Source organism: Asparagus officinalis, chromosome 5 (genome assembly GCF_001876935.1).
Source record: "Asparagus officinalis chromosome 5, Aspof.V1, whole genome shotgun sequence".
NCBI classification, from domain to species: Eukaryota; Viridiplantae; Streptophyta; class Magnoliopsida; order Asparagales; family Asparagaceae; genus Asparagus; species Asparagus officinalis.
Genome location: NC_033798.1, coordinates 42872535 through 42895772, shown reverse-complemented (window position 1 = coordinate 42895772; position 23238 = coordinate 42872535). Strand labels below are relative to the sequence as shown.

The 23238-nt window shown below is 41.5% G+C and overlaps 2 protein-coding genes across 3 annotated transcripts in view; both read left to right on the top strand.

Annotated features, from left to right (window-relative positions):
- LOC109843250 overlaps positions 1-6714 on the top strand; it is a 42950-nt gene extending 36236 nt beyond the window's left edge. For both annotated transcript variants that reach the window (XR_002247592.1, XR_002247593.1), the window contains 2 exons: positions 6281-6343; positions 6507-6714. The gene's annotated coding sequence lies outside the window, so the exon portion shown is untranslated. The remainder of the gene's footprint in view (positions 1-6280; positions 6344-6506) is intronic.
- On the top strand, positions 10883-22172 carry LOC109841759 (uncharacterized mitochondrial protein AtMg00810-like). The gene is made up of 2 exons (XM_020410699.1): positions 10883-10942; positions 21606-22172. The coding sequence occupies exons 1-2, from the start codon at positions 10883-10885 to the stop codon at positions 22170-22172; spliced, it is 627 nt and encodes a 208-aa protein (XP_020266288.1).

The window sequence follows — 23238 nt, the reverse complement described above, 5'->3', positions numbered from 1 at the left end:
GAAGCTACCAACGAAGATCTCGCCCCGTTTGATGCCAAAGTCGCATCGGGTGAGATTCCTCCAGTTTCCAACCAGGTCAGATCTACTCTGGCCAACTCTTCTGCCACAGAGGGCTTGGTGACTCTCTCAAAGAGAGCCCGCCAAAGGCAACGTCAACGCCTTGCGAAACGATTCGCAAAGGCCATGGAGTCAGTTGACGGGATCCGCTACAACGTGGATCTGAAGAACAAAGAGGCAAGCAGCCTCAACAATCAACGAATGATTGTTCCTCCAAGTCGTCAACAATAGAATGGGTCCGTGTCAAACGGAACCGATCGACGCTAGAGGAGTGCATTCGCAAGCGCCGCGCACTATCAGCGCAGGCACGGGCTCAAGCTGAAGACGCCCGTAAGAAACCGCCATCAACTCGTATGGTTTGGAGGCCGAAGTCTGAAGCGGCGGTTCAGACCAAGGAACAACAACTGCAGCCGCCGAAAGTTCAAACTACGGCGAATCAACCTAAATCGCTGGTAATTTCCGCAACTGTTCTGGGAGATCCCACAAGACTATCCCAGAGGAGGAAGTCAGTTTTGGAGCGCCTCGGTCCACTTCCCAAAGAACGAGGCAAAGCTCCAGTTCAAGAATGGTTGGGGTCAATGAAGAAATCCCAAACAATTCAACATGCTGGGGGTCGCCGCAACCCTCAACATTTGGAGAAAATCGTGGCACCCAAGCGCACAACTTTGCGCATCGAAGTGCAGGAGCCCGCTGAAGATTCACACCCACAAAGGCGCGTTTCGAGGCGTGTGACTTTTGAAAGCCCAAAGAAGGCAATCCAACCTCAGATGGAAACATTATCATCTGATAGTGATAGTGTTATACCTGAGAAGTCGTGCCAACACACGAGAGGTTGTTCCGATTTTCAAACGGACAAGCTGTACTATCGTGCTGGAGGTACGAACAAATCCAGAAAGAGGAGCCCTCAAAGATTAGAGACTCAATGTCCTTGCTCAAAACTCATTCGGGCGGTATTGTCTGAGTGCGATTGCACCAAGATGTTTCCCGAAAGAGTTTCCGTGTTCCAAAGACTCAGCATGGAAGCGCCAAAGCCAAGGATTAGACGTTTCCGAAGAAGAAGAACAATGGTCGAAGACGGTGAACGTTCAAGGGTCACTGCCAACATGACCAGCAAGGGGACATCGGCACGGGATGATTTCGAGTCGATTCTGAGAGCCTCCCGGCCTAGAACCCGTCTGCAGTCCGGAACCATCGAGCGAGCAACCTATGGTAGGGTTCGGACAAGACGCCCTTCAGAAGATGAAGAATCGGATGCTGGCTCCGCAGTTGCATCAGATAATACGGTATCCAGCGAGGGACAACCCCGCGAGGCACTTATGATAAGTACGGAACAAATTGCCAAGATGCTTGAAGAGGCCTTAGCTAAGCAACAGGAAACCTTCAGGTTCGAAATGCAGATGGCCATGCAAAACATAAGAGAAATGCATGACCAACAAATCCAAGCATTGACGAACCAGCAAGGCGAGCCAAGTCGTCGCAACCAAGTCAAAAACCTCGAGAGCAAAATCAATACATTGATTTCCGCTCAAGAGATTAAGAAGACGGGCATTCCTTGTCCATACCCACGAGAATGGGAATCAATCCCCTATCCGGCGAAGTTTAGTCTGATTAACTTTACGCCGTTTGATGGGAAGGGTTCCCCCACTCAGCATTTGATTTATTTCAAATCGCACCTGGGTATTATTTCCGGCAATGAGCCTCTGATGGTGCGGTCATTCGTCGGCACTCTTCGCGGAGCCGCCTTCGATTGGTACCGCCGCCTCAAGCCAGGAAGCGTAAGTAGCTGGGACGACATGGAGACAAAATTCCTCGCTAACTTCTTCGACGACGACACCGAGGTATCTATCGGATCATTGCTCGATGAGAAGCAGAAGGACGGGGAGTTAGTCGACACCTTCGTCAAGAGGTTCCGGAATAAAGCGATGAATTGTCGGGACCCGATCACCGAGGAATTCATTCTCCAGACCTGCCATAATAATCTGTCCTTAGACGTATTGGAAGCAATGGGGACAGCACCGTCTGACACTTGGAAGGATCTGAAGGTCCGAGGGGAGCAGGCTGAGCGATTCCTTAGAAGGAAGAAGGCCGAGAGGAACCAACCGACGGTTAATCCGCTGAACTCAAACTTCGCCTCTCGTGGTAAGTGTAAGGCACCTCCTGCTGCTGGTGGTGCTAATCAAGCGTCACAACAGCAATCTCGAAGGCAGCAAAAGACTTCGGGTCCGAGATTCCAAAAAGAGTACTCTTTCAAGGACGAAGACGTTCCAGCCATCTTCGAATCCCTCCTGAAGGTAACAAGATCAAGCTACCACCTATCACAAACCAGGAGGAAGCTGACAACACTGCGGACCCAAAGTACTGTGCATACCACAGGAGGGTCGTTCATCCCACCAAGGATTGCTTTACTCTCAAGAATAGCATTCAGACCTTGGTTGAAGCCGGCGTCATAACGCTAAGGTAAGCCAATTGAGAACGGCACAACTCCAAAGAGTATACGAGTATAAACCGTTTCTCAATCCTCAGACCGGTATAAGAGGTTAAACTACTCCCTGAAACTCCAATAGGTATATGAGTCTAAACTGTCTCCCCACTTTCGACGGGAAGTTCCTGGAGAATATTAAGCTAATATTCTTAAGGATAACCCGGTTAGGTAACTGATAATAAAGTCCGAACCAGTTCCGCAGAGGACTGGGGGTGGACGATTTATGTAACGGGAAATTCCCAAAACCACAGTAAGATGATGAATAAGAAACTCCCATTCAAATTCTCACCGTGTCTGTGCACTCAACACTCTCTCTGTTAGAGTCTGGACGTAAAGTTCCCAATTGGTCAAACCTTCTTACAGTTAGGACCACAGTCAAAATCCCCTCTCGATTCCTCCAATGAACGAGAGATCCACCTTCAAATCAAGTGATCAAACCTTCCTACAGTTAGGGTCACCTCAAACTCCTGTTTGGCCAAACCTTCCTACAGTTAGGGTCAAAACCATAATTCACTCTCGATAAACGAGAAATTCATCTTTAGTTCGGTAATCAAACCTTCCGACAGTTAGGGTTATCCGAATCTTTTCGATTCTCGGAGTGGAGATCCCACTCTCAGTTTCACCTTTCCGGATTCTGGGGGTGGAGACAATGAACGAGAGGTCCACAAATCGAGCGATCAAACCTTCCTACAGTTAGGATCGTCTTAAACCTTCCATTCGGTCAAACCTATCTACAGTTAGGACCAAAACCAAAGTCCCCTCTCGATTCTTCCAATGAACGGGAGGTCCATTTTCAAATCGAGTGATCAAACCTTCCTACAGTTAGGGTCATCTCAAACTCCTGCTTGGTCAAACCTTCCTACAGTTAGGACCAAAACCACAATTCACTCTCGATAAACGAGAAATTCATCTTTTGTTCGGTAATCAAACCTTCCGACAGTTAGGGTTATCTGAATCTTTTCGATTCTCGGAGTGGAGATCCCACTCTTAGTTTCACCTTGTCCGGATTCTCGAAGTGGAGATCCCACTTAGAGTTTCCTTCGTAACTGGAAATAGAATATAAAATTCTTTCTTTCCAGTATCGGGTTCGTCTTTGCCCCAAGAGAAGACACCACGTATTCAATATCGTAGCACTAAAAGGGTTAACTCTCTTAGCACAACGTTACATGCGGAACGGATTTAGACAATCCGCATGCTAGCCCGACTCAAACGGTAGTCGGTAAAGGCTTCTCAAACCCGTTGATGGCTGAGGGTTTGCCAAAAATCCTATAAATACGGGGGTCACTAACGCATCAGCTTCATTAGTTGGTCTCGTGACCTGAGCATCCAACGACATAAATTCAACGTACGACGTTCAAAACCCTAAGGTCAACGCCGGACAACGCGTAACCCTAGGTCAACGCCTATCAATACGTTGCAATGAAAGAATCAACACTTCGAAAAGTATACGAGTATAAACTACTTCTTATTACTCCGAAAAGTATACGAGTATAAACTGCTTCTTAAATACTCCAATAAGGTATATGAGTATAAACTATTCCCTAATTTTTGAGAAGTTCCTGGAGAATGTTTTCTATAAATATTCTTAAGGATAACTCAAACAATACGACGCCGGACAACGCGTTGCAGATAATAAAGACTCAACGCCGACAGTCGAGGGTCAGTTCTGTGTTCAACCAACAAGCACGAGCTAAAAATCAGAAAACCAGGAATTGACTTCAAGTTCGAATTTCCGACAACGGTCAGACAATAAATGCAGCACCGAAACTCTTTCAGACATTCGACAAAGCACCGAATAGCCTGGAGAATTGAAGGAATCAAGAACGCAAGTCATTCCAAGGTCCCATTACACCGACTGAAGGTTAGGACAATCATATCCAAAGTATTCCAGACTCTTCTATGAAAGAACAAGACTGAAATACTTTGGAGGGGGTATCTGTAGGCATATAAAATTGCTTATAAGTCCCTTAGCTCAGCTCGGCGCAAACCGACAAACCAACGAGGCAACGAGATTGACTAGTCGCACGCAAGCAACGGAATACGTCCATTCGCGTGCGGGATCAAGCCAAGTGTTCGAAGAGTCAACGAGTCATCCAACCAAGGGCATACTCGGACGAATCACGATCGAATCAAGATCGGTTTCGGACTCGAACTCAGAAGTGGATTTACTGCCAAATCAGGAATCCGACTTACTGCCAAATCAGGAATCAAATCAGAGTCTGGATCAACCGAATCACGGACAGAACCCAAAGGTGGAAAACAGCAGAAAACCAAACACCCGGAGGGGCTCGGAAACCAAGTCACCGAGGCGGCTCACCGAGCCACCAAGGTGGCTCGGTGGCCGAGCCACCAAGTGGTGGCTCGGCCGAGCCACCTAGGTGGCTCGGTGGCCGAGCCACCTTGGGGTGGCTCGGCCATGAGCCGAGCCACCTCAAGGTGGCTAGGCACAGTGCCGGCCACCCCGAGGTGGCCGACAGTGGCCCGAGGTGGCCGACAGTGGCCAGAGGTGGCCGACGGTGGCCAGAGTTTCCTTGGTGAATCAATCCTCCCCGGCTATTATTTCCTTTGTGGAATAATACCCGTCGTACTGCTTAGATCTGACCGGATCTAGATCTCGAGGTGGTCCACGGCAAACAACCCCGGCGCAGGCAAAGAACCCACAAAAGCGAGCGACCGCAAAACAGGAGCTCGTGATTTGTTCGACAAACAAGGAGAAAGTTGTAATTTTTCTTTTATTTTCTTTGATTTCGTTGTAACCGGATCTTATAAAAAGACCGGATCTTTGTAACTCAAAAAGTTGTTATTTAAGAGTGCAATGGAATCAATAATGAAGAAAGATACGATTTTTCCCGCGAACAGTACCAGTCTCGTGTTATGGATTTCTAATTATTGGTTCCATTAGATTGTTTTTTCTTAGTTCAGTATTAATGTTTAAATATCTATAATTTGAGACTTATGGTATATACATGAGGGTTTTCTTGTTTGGATTATTTCGCTCGACGTACTACGTCTCGTGTTGTAGGTTTCTAAATGTTAATCCTACTTAGATACGGGAAAAATGAATCTAGGTAGACTATGCTTAATAGATAGAGCCTTCACTCCATCTAGTAGCCTTTTCCCTGGGGGCGGATGGAGGTAATCTTGCTGTAGCGCTCTGACGCTCTTGTTGTTATTTCTTTTTCTTTTAAAAATACCTTTTCAGGTAGTTCAGAGTTTCGGAGAGCCGCAGGGTGACGGAGTTCTGGCATAGTCGCCGTCGCGTATTTTTACTTGTAGAGACTCCACTGTAGTTTTGAGTTTTATCCAGACATTAGAGTTTCATATTCATATTGTAAAGGCAGTGTGCCTTAGTACGATTTTTAGTTGATTCATATTGAGACATTTTCATTATTCAGATATCAGATGTATTATAGTTGAGACATGATTCTTTTCATTTATGAGATATCTCTTCTATATCATGTCTATTACATTTATTCCCTTTATTTTGCCTATTTGTACCTGCACTTCTATTTGGTTCTACTAGAGGATATTACTGTGATTGGTAAAACATGTTTATGCACAGTGTGGGTGCATGGCAGGTTTGACATCTCTGGTTTCACCTTGGATTGCAGCCTTGTGTGAACCCAGGGGCGTCACAAGACTACAGAGCGTAGAGACTACAGAGCTACAATGTTCATAAATATGTATGCAGGTTTCAACTATGACTTTAATGATCATTAAACCTTATTACTTGCTTGTCAGGCCTTGATGAAAAATGCTACTGATGCAATGAAAGAATCCTGTGTTCAGGACTTTCTCGTCCTGGTAATTTGATATTGTTCTATCTCACTTGAGTTTTTATTTTTGACGCTGTTATATTTTCCAATTGAAATTAAGAATGAAAACTTTGTTCAATACATTGCTTATTCTAGGTAATTTTATATGTTTGATATTCTTCTTACATGCTCAATACATTTGCTTATTCTAGGTGGCAGAAGTGGAGAAGTAGATTGAGAAAGTAAGCACACAATTGGACATGCTTCAGAGTATTTTGGATATATGTCAACAATTTATGATCGCTCTAGTATTTTGGATCTATGTCGACAACTTATGTATCGCTATAGTATTTTGGTGAATGTAAACTTTGAATATAATTGAATTTGATATTAGAATATAATTACATTGTGTTGAATATAATTGGATATGAATGTGTTTTGGTGTTGTGCTATAATGTGTGCATGAGATATTATATGCCATGCAAAGTAGGTTTTGCAAATATCATATGTCGTGCGAAGTAGGCTCTACAAAAAAAATGTAGCTATCATCCTAGACTGAAAATTCCATCTAGGATGCTATCCTAGACGGAATTTTTCATCTAGGATGTATCCTAGATGGAATTTTCGTCTAGGATACATCCTAGAGGGAAAATTCCGTCTAGAATAGTCCTAGACGGTTGTTTTTTCCGACTAGAACTATTCTAGACAGTATTTTATTCCGTCTAGAATATATTTTCGTCTAGAATAGCAGTTTGGGCATCACTTCGCGGTTGGACCAGGGAAGAAAAGATGGCCAGGACGTGCTGATTAGATCCAAAAGAAAAAAAGGAAAATAAAGGGGATCTGTAATCTGCTGTATTAGATGACTTTTTTTTTCTTTCTTGAATTGTAATAGCTTGTTTAGGTTCCCTCGACAGGTCAGTCCTCGAACTGATGAGAGGAAGAGCTGATATCTCACCTTGTTGAGATATCTTACTTTTGGTTCTTGTTTCCTTAGTGAAACAGGAATTTTTATTGATCTAACTCTCTTGTTGTGCTGTCGAAGTACTGTCGAAATTTTTGCTGCGCACCACAAGAATACAAGTTAGATCGATAACGGAGACTGGCAAAAATCTGATGGAGGAGATCATCAAGAAGTTGAATCCTGATGAGATCTCAACACTGATGCAACTAATGAGGTTGTCGAAGGGAGAGGGCTCACAAAGCCACCACCCAAAAGGGTGGAGCTTCCACCTATCGATGTAAAGCTCGATGGACCCGCGACATATCTGAGTTGGTCACGACGGGTAAAATATACCCTTGCCGGGAGGAGCCTGGAGGGATATCTGACAGTGGAGAAGACTGAGCCGGCTGAGGGCTCCGCAGAAAGAGATGAGTGGAAGTCCACTCATATGTTGGTGTACATCTGGCTTCTGAATTCTATAGTCCAGCCAATTGCTGCCACAGTGGATGGCCATGGGAGGGTGCAGGATGTCTGGGAGAAGCTAAGGAGGACCTACGATGGGATGGGGAATAACCTTAGGGTATTCCAGATCAAGAAGGAGATCAATGCTATAGTCCAGGGAGAGAGGACTGTACAGGAGTATGCCACAGAGCTAGAGCGTTTGTGGCTCGATCACGATCACTTCTCACCCCTAGCAAGCTGCAAGGACCTGGAGTGCAAAGAACGCGAGGCCTCTTTGCAGAAGAGGACCATGTTGTTTCTCCGTGGTTTGGCTCCAGCGTATGAGCAGAGGACATCGTTGCTACTAACCCAGACGAAGATCCCATCACTGGAGGAGGCAGTCTCAGCCATGATACAGGAGGAGAGCCGTATCAGGCTACAGACTGGGACATATGGACTTACAGGGGAGAAGTCTGCACTGGTGGTGTCCAATCCGAATAACACTAGATGGGATACTAGGCAGTACTTTAACTGCGGAGAGGTAGGGCATCTGAGACAGATGTGCCCTAAGCCACCCAGGGAGAGGAACTGGGGTGAACGTGGTCAGGCTGGAGGCCGTGGCCATGGCCGTGGAGGCAGGCGAGGTGGAAGAGGAGGCCACCGAGCAAACTTGACAGTGGCAGAAAGGGAAGAAGAAGCTGAGATGATCTTCACTGATGAGGATCGGGCACTCTTGACAGCACTGAAGAGGAAACAGAGAGCAGTAGGTGATGTGTCTGAGGGGTCATCTACTACTTTCACTGGAGGGGACTATGCCAATTATGCCCTTCGTGCACACCTAAACGAGGGAAGATCCACTGCCTGGATAATAGATTCTGGGGCATCCAAACATGTGACATGCAATGCCAGTAAGTTCTTATCTTACACTCACTTAGCAGAAGCAGAGAGCATCCAAATCGCTGATGGTACATCACAGGATGTGGTTGGTAAGGGCACTATTAGCTGTACAGGTTCTATAACTCTATCTAATGTTCTGCATGCTCCTTCATTTCCTGTTAGCCTGTTATCCATTAGTGCCATTATCCTCCAACTAAATTATATTGTTTCTTTTGACATTCCCAAGGTGATCTTTCAGGAGAAAGGAACAGGGCGAAGACTTAGGACTGGGACATGGCGTAGCGGGTTGTGGTACTTGGACCACGAAGGGATGGACTCAACATGACTTCTGTGGTGGAGAGGACGGGAACAGGAGGAGCTAAAGCCTGTGCAGAAGATGAGTTGATGCTTTACCATCAGCGAATGGGACATCCGTCATTTGGCATTTTGGGTAAAATGTATCCAACTTTGTTTGGAAAAGTAAATAAACAGAAGTTACAGTGTGATGCTTGTGAGTTTGGGAAGCTGACTAGAAGCTCTTATGTTAGTTCGCGTAGTAAGAGTTCTTGTAAGTTTGAAGTAATACACTCTGATGTATGGGGATCCTGTCCAGTAAATTCTACAAATAGATGCAAGTTTTTTGTAACATTTATTGATTTCTTCTCTAGAATCACTTGGGTGTATCTTATGAAAAACAAAAGTGATGTAGTTGGCTGCTTCAAAGATTTTCATAAGCACATCCAGACTTAGTATTGTGCAGCAGTAAAAGTGTTGAGGTCGGATAATAGGACAGAGTATATCAACAGAACACTTGGGGAGTATCTGTCAGCTCAGGGGATTCTACACCAGACTACATGCCCATACACTCCAGCTCAGAATGGGGTAGCAGAGAGAAAGAACAGACATCTCCTAGAAGTTGCTAGGAGTATAATGATGGCGATGAATGTCCCAAAGGTGTTGTGGGGACAAGCAGTCTTAACTGCTGCTTACTTAATCAACCGGATGCCTTCGAGTGTGTTGGAGTGGAAGTCTCCTCGTGAGACACTGAAGGGAGATAACGGGAGGGCCCTATCATTAAAGGTATTTAGCTGTGTGTGCTTTGTGAAGGACAACAGACCATCGGTTGGGAAGCTAGACCCTAAGGCTGTGAAGTGTATATTCGTGGGCTACAATGGCACCCAGAAAGGGTATGTTTGCTGAAGCCCGGTGGAGAAAATGATGTTTGTCAGCATGGATGTGCGGTTTCGGGAGCTCGAGCCGTACTACACAGTGGAGGTTACTTCACCTTTTGGCGACTTGCCCGATACTGGAGGTATGATGCAAGAGGGAGGGAATGTTGAGAGTTCAAGGGGGTCAATCCCAATTTCGATCCCGTACTCAGTAGAGAAGGAGGATGAAGATGAAGGGGAGGATAAGGAGACAAGGGGTGTTAGGCCTACAGCTCAGGGGGAGTTGCTTACATATAGTAGGAGGGGGAAGGAGCCAGATGTGCCTACAGTAACAGTACCAGTGCCTAGTCCCTCGTCCAGCTCTGATCCAACTCCTGAGACACCTACACCACCCTCCACTCCAGGTAATACCATTCCTACTCCTGCCTCTCTCCCGGCACCAATGTCAGAAAGGAGGACTACTCGTAGTAATGCGGGAAATCCTCCTAAGAGATATGGTTGGGATCTAGATAAATTTGTTTCCTACTCTCACATATCCCCTTCACACGGAGCATTCATTGCATCATTAGATTCTGTTATTATACCTAACAACTGGCAGGATGCTAAGAAGGACCCAAAGTGGAAGGCTGCTATGCATGTGGAGCTAGGGGCTCTTGAGAAGAACCACACGTGGGAGTTAGCAACACTGCCAGTAGAGAAAAGAACAGTGGGATGCAAGTGGGTGTTTACTGTGAAGCAGAACCCAGAAGGGAAGGTTGAACGACATAAGGCACGACTGGTGGCAAAAGGGTACAGCCAGACATACGACATTGACTACGATGAGACTTTTTCACCAGTGGCGAAGATGAGCACTGTTCGGACACTGATTTCTCTGGCAACAAATGGTGGATGGCAACTACACCAACTAGATGTGAAGAATGTGTTTCTTCATGGAGATCTAGTGGAAGAGGTGTATATGGAGATACCACCTGGATGTGGCACAGGACAAATAGTAGGTAAGGTCTGCAGGCTGAAGAAGTCCCTATATGGGCTGAAGCAGTCCCCTCAAGCATGGTTTGATAGGTTCAGGAGAGCCATGGTTGGTATGGGATACAGACAGATCAATGCCGACCATACTGTATTCTTCTGAAGAAGTAGGGGTCACATCACTATGCTGGCAATGTATGTGGATGACATGATCATCACAGGAGATGATGAGAAGGAGATTGCTCAGCTCAAGGTAAGATTGAGCAAAGAATTCGAAGTGAAGGATCTGGGTCAACTTCGATACTGTAAAACCCCAAAAATTTGAATATTTTATGATAAATAATAATAAATATGTTATATATTTATAAATAACATATTATGATGTTTGAGTATGCTAGGAATTAGTTTGAGATCAATTCAATATATATATGTATATATAAGAGCAAATGCACAATTCATGCTCGATGTATAAATCTGGAAATTTATGACTAGCGGAGAGATTTTATATTTTTATCATAGATGTAGTTGGAATTTGTAAAAACTTAAAAGACAAAAATTGTAGGTATCTTCAACAGCTTTCCAACAAATCTTTAATCACCTCATTCTGAGATCGGATGAGAAAGTTATGGCCAAAATACCGAAGATCATTTTCCTAGTCAGATTAGGATTCCTGGTTCGGGTCAAACGGGTTTATTTCGGGTTTGCATATATATAAACATGTGTTTTCACAAAAATTAAGATCTTTACATTAGAGTTTCAAACCTTAGCAGCCCCTCTTCCTCTCTCTGAATCTCTATCCCTAAAGTTGAGAATTTTGAGAGCTTTGTGAAGCAAATATCGACACGAGGGCGAGATCATCAACGTGTGGCAAAGGGAAAACAGCTTGGTTGTACTTCTTTTTGGTTTCTGGTTATTTCAGAGTCTTAGAATGACATCTAAGGCAATATTATCTTCATCCAAACCCTTTTCCATAGTTAAATAACTAGTTAGATGTTTAATATGATATTGAATATGTGTTTTCATGCTTGAATCTTAACATGATGTGATAAAAGTTAAATTTTTGATGTTAAAACATAAACCAATGCTAGATTAGTAATTTTTTTCTTATTGTCTATGATAGTATCATGATCATGATTATTAGGATTTTTCATAATTTCATTTATATATGAGAAATTTAAGAGATGTACTAAATAAATATTTTCTGCAGAAAACTGTAGCAATTATATCATATTTAACTGAGATTTTGAAATAGAAAATAAACTCCAAATTTAACAAAACCAGTGCCAAATGAAAGATGCATGTATCTAGTTTCTAAAAATGAAAACCATTCTTAAAAATAGTTTGTATAGAGAAATATATGTTATATTTACTAACAACATATCCTGGAAAAAAAAGGATGCACATATATAATGTTTAACTGGAGATTTGGGATAACAAATGAACTCCAAACTGAACCAAACTTATGTCATTTGAAAGATGTGTGAATCTAGTTTTTAAAATAGAAAACCATTTGTAAAAATAGTTTTCCTAGAGAAAGATATACTTGTTTTACTAACAGATATCACGTCTGTTTTTCCTGCTCGTTTTGTGGAGCTGTGTTGCGCCGTTTTGAGGTACGTTCGTGGAGTTTTGTGCCGCTTGATGTTGTACGTTTAGTCATGAATATGTTATGTTATACATTTAAGAACCCCAAGGTGATTATGATAAATTTTAATTTGATCATATTTGAATTAGATATAGTTCATATACATGTTGGATGTCGTTGATGAGCACAGCTCAGTACTATATGGGATAGTGCGTCGACATACCAAATATACATGATTTATACATGAGCTGAATGTTGTTGATGAGCATAACTTAGTACTATATGGGATAGTGCGTCGACATACCTGAGATACAAAGATTTATATGAGGTGGATATCGTTGATGAGCTTAGTTCAGTACTACATGAGGTAGTGCGTCGATATTCTATATGTACAGGCCATTGAGTCGGATTTTAGGAGGCTTGATCAAGCCGTCCGTCCCGCACTAGGGTGTGATGAGGCTCGTGAGCCGTATTTCTAGGATGCCTATTTGGTAGTCCGTCCTGTACTCATGTTATGTACTGAGATCACGATGAGACTAATGAGCCGTGTACACAGTTCAGTATACCTACGGGGTAGTCCGTTGCACTGAGATAACTACTTGATAGCCTAAGTATGGTAGATGCCGATTATGAATACGACCTATCATTAAACTATAAGACTGAGATATGTTACTTTTAAAAGTATACAAAATTATGTGTTAGTATTTTATTCTATCTCTCCAGTGATAGTGAAAGATATTATAAATACGATGTGTTGATATCTTATTTCTTTTACTGTCTTTTTACTTCTTAGTTGGAATCAATGATTAGAGATTCACAATTTGAGACTTATGGTATATATATGAGGGTTTCCTTGTTTGGATTATTTCGCTCGACGTACCAGTCTCGTATTATGGATTTCTAATTGTTGGTTTCATTAGATTGTTTTTTCTTAGTTCGGTATTAATGTTTAGATATCTACAATTTGAGACTTATGGTATATACATGAGGGTTTGACGTACTACGTCTCGTGTTGTAGGTTTCTAAATGTTAATCCCACTTAGATACGGGAAAAATGAATCTGGGTAGACTATGCTTAATAGATAGATCCACTCCATCTAGCAGCCCTTCCCCTGGGGGCGGATGGAGGTAATCTTGCTGTAGCGCTCTGACGCTCGTGTTGTTGTTTCTTTTTCTTTTAAAAATACCCTTTCAGGTAGCTCGGAGTTCGGGAGAGCCGCAGGATGATGGTGTTCTTGCATAATCGCCGTCCCGAGAGATTTATTAGAGGCTCCACTGTAGTTTTAAATTTTATTCAGACTTAGAGTTTAGTTTCATTTTGTAAAGGCAATGTGCCTTAGTTCAACTTTCCATTTTGATTCATGTTGAGACATCGTATGTTATTTCAGACTCTATATGTATTCCAGTTTATTTTCAGTTGAGACATGACCTTTATTTATGAGATATCATCCTCTTTATCATGTCTATTATTATTGTTCTACTTCTTTGCCTATTTTATACCTACGCTTTTATTTGATCCTACTAGAGGACATTACTATGATTGGTGAAACTTGTTGTTGCACAGTGTGGGTACATGGCAGGTTTAACATCTCTGGGTTCACCTCGGACTGCAGCCATGTGTGAAAACAGGGGCGTCACAGTTGGTATTAGAGCTCTAGTTCCAGTATCCTTAGGATCATCCTATGTCGAGTCGTGGAGTTAGGATAGAGTTTCTTAGGATTCATGTATAGAGTCCGTAAGGATTTCCTAGTATGAGTGAGGACGATATATGCGTATATCTCAAAAATTGAAATTTTTTATAACAACTATTTTATGTTGATTGAAGGTATTTGCGTGAATACTATGTGTTATGAATTCGTATTGTGATACGTTATATATATATGTATTTTTGCTATTTCACTTACTGTGAAAATTAAGCTCTCCTTTTGATATTATAAATATCGAAACGAGGATGTGGTCGAGGTAAAACTCGTACCTGGAGAGTTGGGCATGCAGAGCCGAGCCACAGCAGGCTCCATAGTATTTGATCGACTTCATGGTGTCGTTAGCAGCAAGATCTTACAACAATCGAGGAGCAAGAAGTGTATCCGTCAGCAACACCACTTTCAAGAGATTCACCACCGGTTGTACCCATCGTGGAAGTAAAGATGAAATACTAATGAGTACACCACCACCACAATCAGTTGTTGATAGATCCGCAGAGCAGGAGATTTAACTCTGAAAGGATAAGAAAAATATCAGACAGTATGAGCACCAAAATTTCAAGGCACACCAGTTTCAATTGCAACCTATAAGGGAAAGAGTATATGAAAGTTTCTTGAACATCGGCTAGGAACCAAGCAGAAGTCAAATATATATTCAGCATTGAGGACCATCGCTGGAGGATAGCAACAACATCCAGGTTTTTTGACGAGATAGCAATTATCACCTATTTGGGAGAATTTAGGTCATTTCTTCATCAAACAATTAGCGCTAGTCTAAGTGAAGCAGGGAGATATACCCATAGTGAAGGAAGAAATCAAAATCCAGAATAGTGTCAATGATAATGGCAAGAGAACCATTGCGGAAATCTAGAGAAATCTAACAACGGGAGAATGATTTTACCCCAGCAACAAGGACAAGATAAGAAAGGAGCACAATGTGATTAGAGAGCGCCGGAGTAGCGCAGAGATTCGGAGAAACATGTTACAATCACAACAAGGTCGGACAAATAGCAAAAGACTTGTAGCAGTTCACAGCAGAAAGCTAGCATGATAAAGGTCGCAGTCGGCAATCTCAGAGTCGTAATTTCGGCCAGCAGTGAGGAAATAGAAGTACTACTTGTTAATCCGAAGATTTAGGGGCCAACAGGCCAGATTTGCATTATCTAGGAAATTTGCACTATCCAGCAAAGTCTATTCAGCTGTACCGCATGATCAGGGTACGAGCGGAGCTTTAGTCGTGATTTCATTTTCAGTTCGGATTTAGTTTGATTTATGAAATTCGTTTATCTCTTATCCTTCGTACTTTTGTTGATGGGTGTCAGCTTGTGGCATTCCTTAGATTTTCCATTGTCAGTGCCTACCCCTCTAGGGGGTGTCCCTTCCATCTGTAGGAGATGTGTCATCAAACTAGATGAGTCTGAGTTAGACATCGAGTTGATCGTGTTGTTGATGTCAAATTTTTGGTACGAATTGGTTATCTTCCTACCATGATAGTATTGACTGCTTTGCGTAGACGGTCAATTTGTGAGCGTCCGATGGGTCCGAGATGATTGTAGCAACCTCCCAGGGCAACCATTTTGCGGAGTCATTTTTGGCGTACATCGAGGAGGTGATGCGATGGGATCAGGGTATTGATTTATTAGAGACTAGAGTTGTCTCAGGCGATGGGATCAGGGTATTGATTTATTAGAGACTAGAGTTGTCTCAGAGTATCAGGATGTCTTTCAGGATATACCTGGATTACCTCCTGTGTGAGAGGTTGAGTTTTGTATTGAGTTGCAGCCAGGCACAGCCCCGATATCCCGCGCACCCTATCACATGGCACTAGCTGAGATGAGGGAGCTTCAGACCCAGTTGGACGAGTTGTTAGCTTAGGGTTTTATTCATCGGAGTCATTCTCCGTAGGGAGTGCCAGTTCTCTTCGTGAAGAAGAAGGAAGGCAGTATGCGTTTGTGTATTGATTATAAAGAGTTGAACAAGGTCACTATCCGGAATAGGTACCCATTACCTAGGATTTATGACTTGTTCAATCAGCTGCGCGAAGTGCATGTTTCTCGAAGGCTGATCTTCGTTTTAGGTTATTGTAGTTGCGAGTTCGGGAGAGGGATTTTCCCAAAGCCGTGTTTTCCTGATTCGATATAAATCTTTTGAGTTTCTGGTCATACCATTTGGGTTGACCAATGCACCCGCTGTATTCATGGATTTGATGAACCGGGTTTTCCGTCCCTTCTTGGATCAGTTCGTGATAGTTTTTATCGACGACATCCTCATTTATTTGAGATCGGAGGTAGAGCACGAGCAGCATCTCCGGTTAGCTTTGCAGACTCTACAGGAGCATCAGTTATATGTCAAGTTCAGCGAATGTGAGTTTTGACTTTCAAAAATCAGATTTCTCGGTCACGTCATCAGCAGAAAGGGCATAGCAATAGATCCGGCTAAGATTTCAGCAGTTCTTGATTTAGAATCCGCCGAAGACGGAGATAGAGATTCATAGCTTTTTGGGTTTAGCCGGCTATTATTGGAAGTTTATCTAGGACTTCTCGAAGATTTCGGCACCACTTACACGCCTTACAAAGAAGGGTGTATAGTTCATTTGGAGCATGGAGTACCAGAAGGCCTTTGATTCCTTGAAGGCTAAATTATCTACAGCGCCAGTTTTAACTATTCTGAGCAACGACAGGACATTTGTGGTCTACACAAATACATCATTGGCAGAGTTAGGAGACGTTTTGATGCAGACTCAGAGAGTAGTAACATATATCTCGCAGCAATTGAGAGTACATGAGCAGATCTATTTCCACTTATGACTTGGAGTTAGCAGCAGTGGTATTTGCACTGAAGTCATGGAGACTTTACTTATATGAAGTACAGTTTGAATTATTCACAAACATCAGAGTCTTAAGTATCTTTTTTCTCAGTAGGAACTCAACCAGAGACAAAGGAGGTGAATTGAGTTTATCAAGGACTACGAGTCTGCGATTCAGTATCATCTAGGGAAGGAAAATGTCGTAGCAGATGACTTGAGTAAGAAACGTCAACATGTTGGTTATGCCAGCCAATGCAGAGCTTAAGAGGGAGTCGCTAGATGAAGCATATCGTACTCGGTACACAGTGCATCCAGAGACCCCTAAGATGTAAAAGGACCTAAAGAGACACTCTTGGATAGAGTGATATGGGTTGGAAGATTTCAGAGTATGTAGCTAAGTATCTTACCTGTCAGTAAGTAAAGGCAGAACATCAGAGACCGACAGGAACACATCAGCCTTTACCCATTTCGGAGTAGAAGTGGACGGACATTTCTATGGACTTTATTGTAGGGTTATCGAAGTCGAAGAAAGAGAATGATTCGGTTTGGGGTGATAGTTGATAGACTGATAAAGTCAGCACATTTTATTCCAGGGAGGATATTTATTCAGGAGACTATTCAACTTCGTGGAGTTCCAGATACGACAGTATCAAATTGAGACGGATTGTCAGACGGAGAGAGTAAATCAGATGTTGGAAAACAAATTGGGGGCTTGTGTTATTTGATTTTCAAGGTAGCTGGGAGGATTATATTTCATTGATAGAGTTCGTTTAGAACAATAATTATCAAGTGACAATTGGTATGACCCCGTATGAAGTATCGTACAGGAGGCCTTACAGATCGCCTATATGTTGGGTAGAGCCGGAGAAGAGTTTAATACTTGGGCCAGAGCTTATGAGACAGATTACTGAGGAAGTAACATTGACCAGAGATCGGATTCTAGCCATTTAGAGTCTGACCAGAGATCGGATTCTAGCCATTTAGAGTCGGCAAAAGAGCTATGCTAATAAGAGATGAAAACCCTTAGAGTTTCAGATTGGAGATTCGGTTAGGCTGAGGGTATCGCATGTGAAAGATGTTTAGCAATTCGGGAGACAGAAAAAGCTTACGCCGAGATACATTGGACCGTATCAGAATTTGGAGAGCATTGAAGCTGTGTCATACAGACTAGATCTTCTAGCATCGATGTCTAGTATACACAATGCATTTCATGTTTCTATGCTTAGGAAGCACTTTCATGATGTAGAGCAGCAGCGAATGATGAACGCACTGAAGATTTAGCTTTAGAATGATCTGACTACGATTGAAATCCAAGTTTGTATGCTTGCTAGGGAAGACAAGAAATTTAGAAACAAGATTTTTTTCCTTTGTGGCAATTCAGCGAAACCGGAAAGGAGTTGAGGAGGTTCTTAGGAGCGCGAGGAGGGTATACATCGCGACTACCCATACCTGTTTGATCTAGTAAATTAAATTTTTGTAGGACTTGTTTATGGCTTATGGTTGCATGTATGGCGATGTTTATACTTAACACTAAAAAAATGAGAGTATTACCACTTATCTCCTAAGTACTTGGAACATATGGTATATATATAAGGGGTTCATTGTTTGGATTTTTCGCTCGATGTACTTGTTCCATTTAGTTAGGTGTTAAGTAGGGGTATTTACATTTTAGATGGTTAAGTGTAGACATCGAAGATGATTTTCAGGAGCACAAATATGTTATGTCGCGCGACTTCCTACACCTATTGAGGAAGTGGATCGATTTATGTGTGCGATTATTTGTGTGGTTATATTTAGATTTAACGCTAGAATGAGGATATTTCCGCTTAATTCTTAATCTTTTAGAACACATGGTATATATATGGGGGGTTCCTTGTTTGGATTTTTCGCCCGACGTACTAGTTCCATTCGATTAAGGGTTGAGTGGGAATATAGTCATCCTGGATTGTTAAATATAAATATCCCTATATGCTTATCAAGAGTAAATATTCAGAGATATTTATATTTGTGGGTTAAATTAGATCCTCTACGTGCTTTTCTAGTATTAATATTTGCTTAAGTATGATTTCTGAATTTCGAGGACGAAATTCTTTTAAGGGGGGAAGAATGTAAAACCCCAAAAATTTGAATATTTTGTGATAAATAATAATAAATATGTTATATATTTATAAATAACATATTATGATATTTAAGTATACTAGGAATTATTTTGAGATCAATTCAATGTATATATGTATATATAAGAGCAAATGCACAATTCATATTCGATGTATAAATCTGGAAATTTATGACTAGCGGAGAGATTTTGTATTTTTCTCATCGATGTAGTTGGAATTTAGAAAAACTTAAAAGGCAAAAATTGTAGGTATCTTCAACAGATTTCCAACAAATCTTTAATCACCTCATTCGGAGATCAGATGAGAAAGTTATGGCCAAAATACCAAAGGTTATTTTCCTAGTCAGATTAGGATTCCTGGTTCGGGTCAAACGGGTTTATTTCGGGTTTGCATATATATAAACATGTGTTTTCACAAAAATTAACATCCTTACATTAGAGTTTCAAACCTTAGTAGCCCCTCTTCCTCTCTCTGAATCCCTAGCCCTAAAGTTGAGAATTTTGAGAGCTTTGTGAAGCAAATATCGACACGAGGGCGAGATCATCAACGTGTAGCACGGGGGAAACGGCTTGGTTATACTTCTTTTTGGTTGCTGGTTATTTCAGAGGCTTAGAATGACATCTAAGGCAAGATTATCTTCATCCAAACCCTTCCCCATAGTTAAATAACTAGTTAGATGTTTAATATGATGTTGAATATGTGTTTTCATGCTTGAATCTTAACATGATGTGATAAAAGTTAAATTTTGATGTTAAAACATAAATCAATTTCTAGATTAGTAATTTTTTTCTTGCTGTCTATGATAGTATCATGATCATGATCATTAGGATTTTTCATAATTTCATTTATATATGAGAAATTTAAGAGATGTACTAAATAAATATTTTCTGCAGAATCTGTAGCAATTGTATCATGTTTAACTAAGATTTTGAAATAGAAAATAAACTCCAAATTTAACCAATGCCAAATGAAATATACATGTATCTAGTTTCTAAAACATAAAACCATTCTTAAAAAGAGTTTGTATAGAGAAAGATATGTTATATTTACTAACAACATGTCCTGCAGAAAAGGATGCACATATATGATGTTTAACTGGAGATTTGGGATAACAAATGAACTCCAAACTGAACCAAACTTATGTAATTTAAAAGATGTGTGAATCTAGTTTTCAAAACAGAAAACCATTTGTAAAAATAGTTTTTCTAGAGAAAGATATGCTTATTTTACTAACAGATATCATGTCTGTTTTTCCTGCTCGTTTTGTGGAGCTGTGTTGCGCCGTTTTGAGGTGCGTTCGCGGAGTTTTGAGCCGCTTGATGTTGCACGTTTAGTCATGAATATGTTATGTTATACATTTAAGAACCCCAAGGGGATTATGATAAATTTTAATTTGATCATATTTGAATTAAATATAGTTCATATACATGTTGGATGTCGTTGATGAGCACAGCTCAGTACTATATGGGATAGTGCGTCGACATTCCAAATATACATGGTTTATACATGAGCTGAATGTTGTTGATGAGCATAGCTTAGTACTATATAGGATAGTGTGTCGACATACCTGAGATACAAAGATTTATATGAGGTGGATATCGTTGATTAGCTTAGTTTAGTACTACATGAGGTAGTGCGTCGATATTCTATATGTACAGGCCATTGAGTCGGATTTTAGGAGGCTTGATCAACCTATCATTGAACTATATGACTGAGATATGTTACTTTTGAAAGTATACAAAATTATGTGTTGGTATTTTTATTCTATCTCTCCAGTGATTGTGGAAGATATTATAAATACGATGTGTTGATATCTTATTTCTTTTACTGTCTTTTTTTTCTTAGTTGGGATCAATGATTAGAGATTCTAAATTTGAGACTTATGGTATATACATGAGGGTTTCCTTGTTTGGATTATTTCGCTCGACGTACCGGTCTCATGTTATGGATTTCTAATTGTTGGTTTCATTAGATTGTTTTTTCTTAGTTCGGTATTAATGTTTAGATATCTACAATTTGAGACTTATGGTATATACATGAGGGTTTCCTTGTTTGGATTATTTCGCTCGACGTACTACGTCTCGTGTTGTAGGTTTCTAAATGTTAATCCCACTTAGATATGGGGAAAATGAATCTAGGTAGACTATGCTTAATAGATAGAGCCTCCACTCCATCTAGCAGCCCTTCCCCTGGGGGCGGATGAAGGTAATCTTGCTGTAGTACTCTGACGCTATTGTTGTTGTTTCTTTTTCTTTTAAAAATACCCTTTCAGGTAGCTCGGAGTTCCAGAGAGCCGCAGGATGACGGAGTTCTTACATAGTCGCCGTCCCGAGAGATTTATTAGAGGCTCCACTGTAGTTTTAAATTTTATTCAGACTTAGAGTTAGTTTCATTTTGTAAAGGCAATGTGCCTTAGTTCGACTTTTTATTTTGATTCATGTTGAGACATCGTATGTTATTTCTGACTCCATATGTATTCCAGTTTATTTTCAGTTGAGACATGACCTTTATTTATGAGATATCATCCTCTTTATCATGTCTATTATTATTGTTCTACTTCTTTGCCTGTTTTGTACCTATGCTTTTATTTGATCCCACTAGAGGATATTACTGTGATTGATGAAACTTGTTGTTACACAGTGTGGGTGCATGGCAGGTTTGACATCTCTGGGTTCACCTTGGACTGCAGCCATGTGTGAAAACAGGTGCGTCACAGATACTTCCTTGGGATAGAGATAGCTCATGGATCTAAGAGGATTGTTCTCTCCCAGAGAAAGTATGCACTAGATCTTCTTGCAGAGACGGGGATGTTAGGGTGCAAGCCTACTGCTACATCGATCGATCAGAGCTTCAGGCTAAGTGCTGAAATAGGAGAAACTGTTGATCGTAAGAGATATCAGAGATTGGTGGGCAGGCTACTCTACCTGAGTCACACACGTCCAGACATCTCATTTGTGGTAAGCGTGGTGAGCCGCTACATGCATGACCCAAGTAAGGGCCATATGGATGCAGTATATCAGATACTGAGGTATCTGAAGGGTGCCCCTGGCAAAGGACTAAGATTCAGGAGGAGTGGCCATGTGAACATTGAGTGCTACTGTGACTCAGATTGGGCTAGCTGCAGAGATGATCGGAGATCTACCTCAGGGTATTGCATATTTGTGAGAGGCAACTTAGTCTCCTGGAAAAGCAAGAAGCAATCTGTGGTGGCGAGATCAACAGCTGAAGCAGAGTACAAAGCCATGGCCTTGGGGGTGGCGGAGTTGATGTGACTAAAGAACATGCTGGTGGAGCTAAACCTTGACCAATGGACCAAGATGAGTTTGTGGTGTGACAACAAGCCAGCTATCAGCATCGCCAACAACCCAGTTCAGCATGATAGAACTAAGCATATCGAGATTGATAGATTCTTCATCAAGGAGAAGTTGAACGATGGGTTCCTGGAGTTAGGCCATGTTCCAACTAAGGAGCAGGCTGCAGACTGCTTGACTAAAGGGCTTAGCTTAGTAGATCTAGCTATAGGGTGTGACGAGATGGGCTTAATAGATATCTTTCGCTCATCTTGAGGAGGAGTGTTGAAAAGAGAATGTAATTAAGTAATATTAGAGGGGGTTTTATGTAAATGTGGGTGTAAGGCTATATAAGCCAAGCCATTCTATCAATGAAAAGAAATCCTAAAACCCCTAATCTATCAATACTTCTCACAATAAGGCATGTTTGAATTTCAATGAGGTTAAGGGAAGTTAAGAAAAAATAGGAGAAAGAAAAGAGAAGGGAAGGGGATGAAGTTTTCTTCCCCTTAGTTACGCCCCAATTTGGGGGGTAACAAAATTTATCTTATTAGGGGGTGAACAGAGGAGAATTAGGGTGACTAACTTCACATTCTAAATGTTCCCAAACATGATGAATGATTCTCCTAACTTTCCTTCGCCCCTATTCCCCTCAATCCAAACCCAAAAAAAAAAACCCCCACACACACACCCCACGCCCCTCTCTACTTCTCTCTAAAAGCCAATAAACCATGAGATTGATCAATTGCCCTATTTCCTAACTCCAGCAAAATCATATTGATCTCTCTCTCTCTCTCTCTCTCTCTCTCTCTCTCTCTCATCCCACTTATTGCATTTACTATTCAGATCTCCATCTCTTCCACTCTTCCAAGCCTACTAAATGAAGATATTAAATTTACAATGCATATTTGTTGTATAAAGAGCTCTTGGCTGATTTTATGAAGAAAAGAAAGTGAAGTTATTGATTGTGAGTACCTATTTTGGTTTATCTTTGATATTTTAGTTTTATTTGGTTCTTTGATTGATTTACAATAAGTGGGGTTTGGGG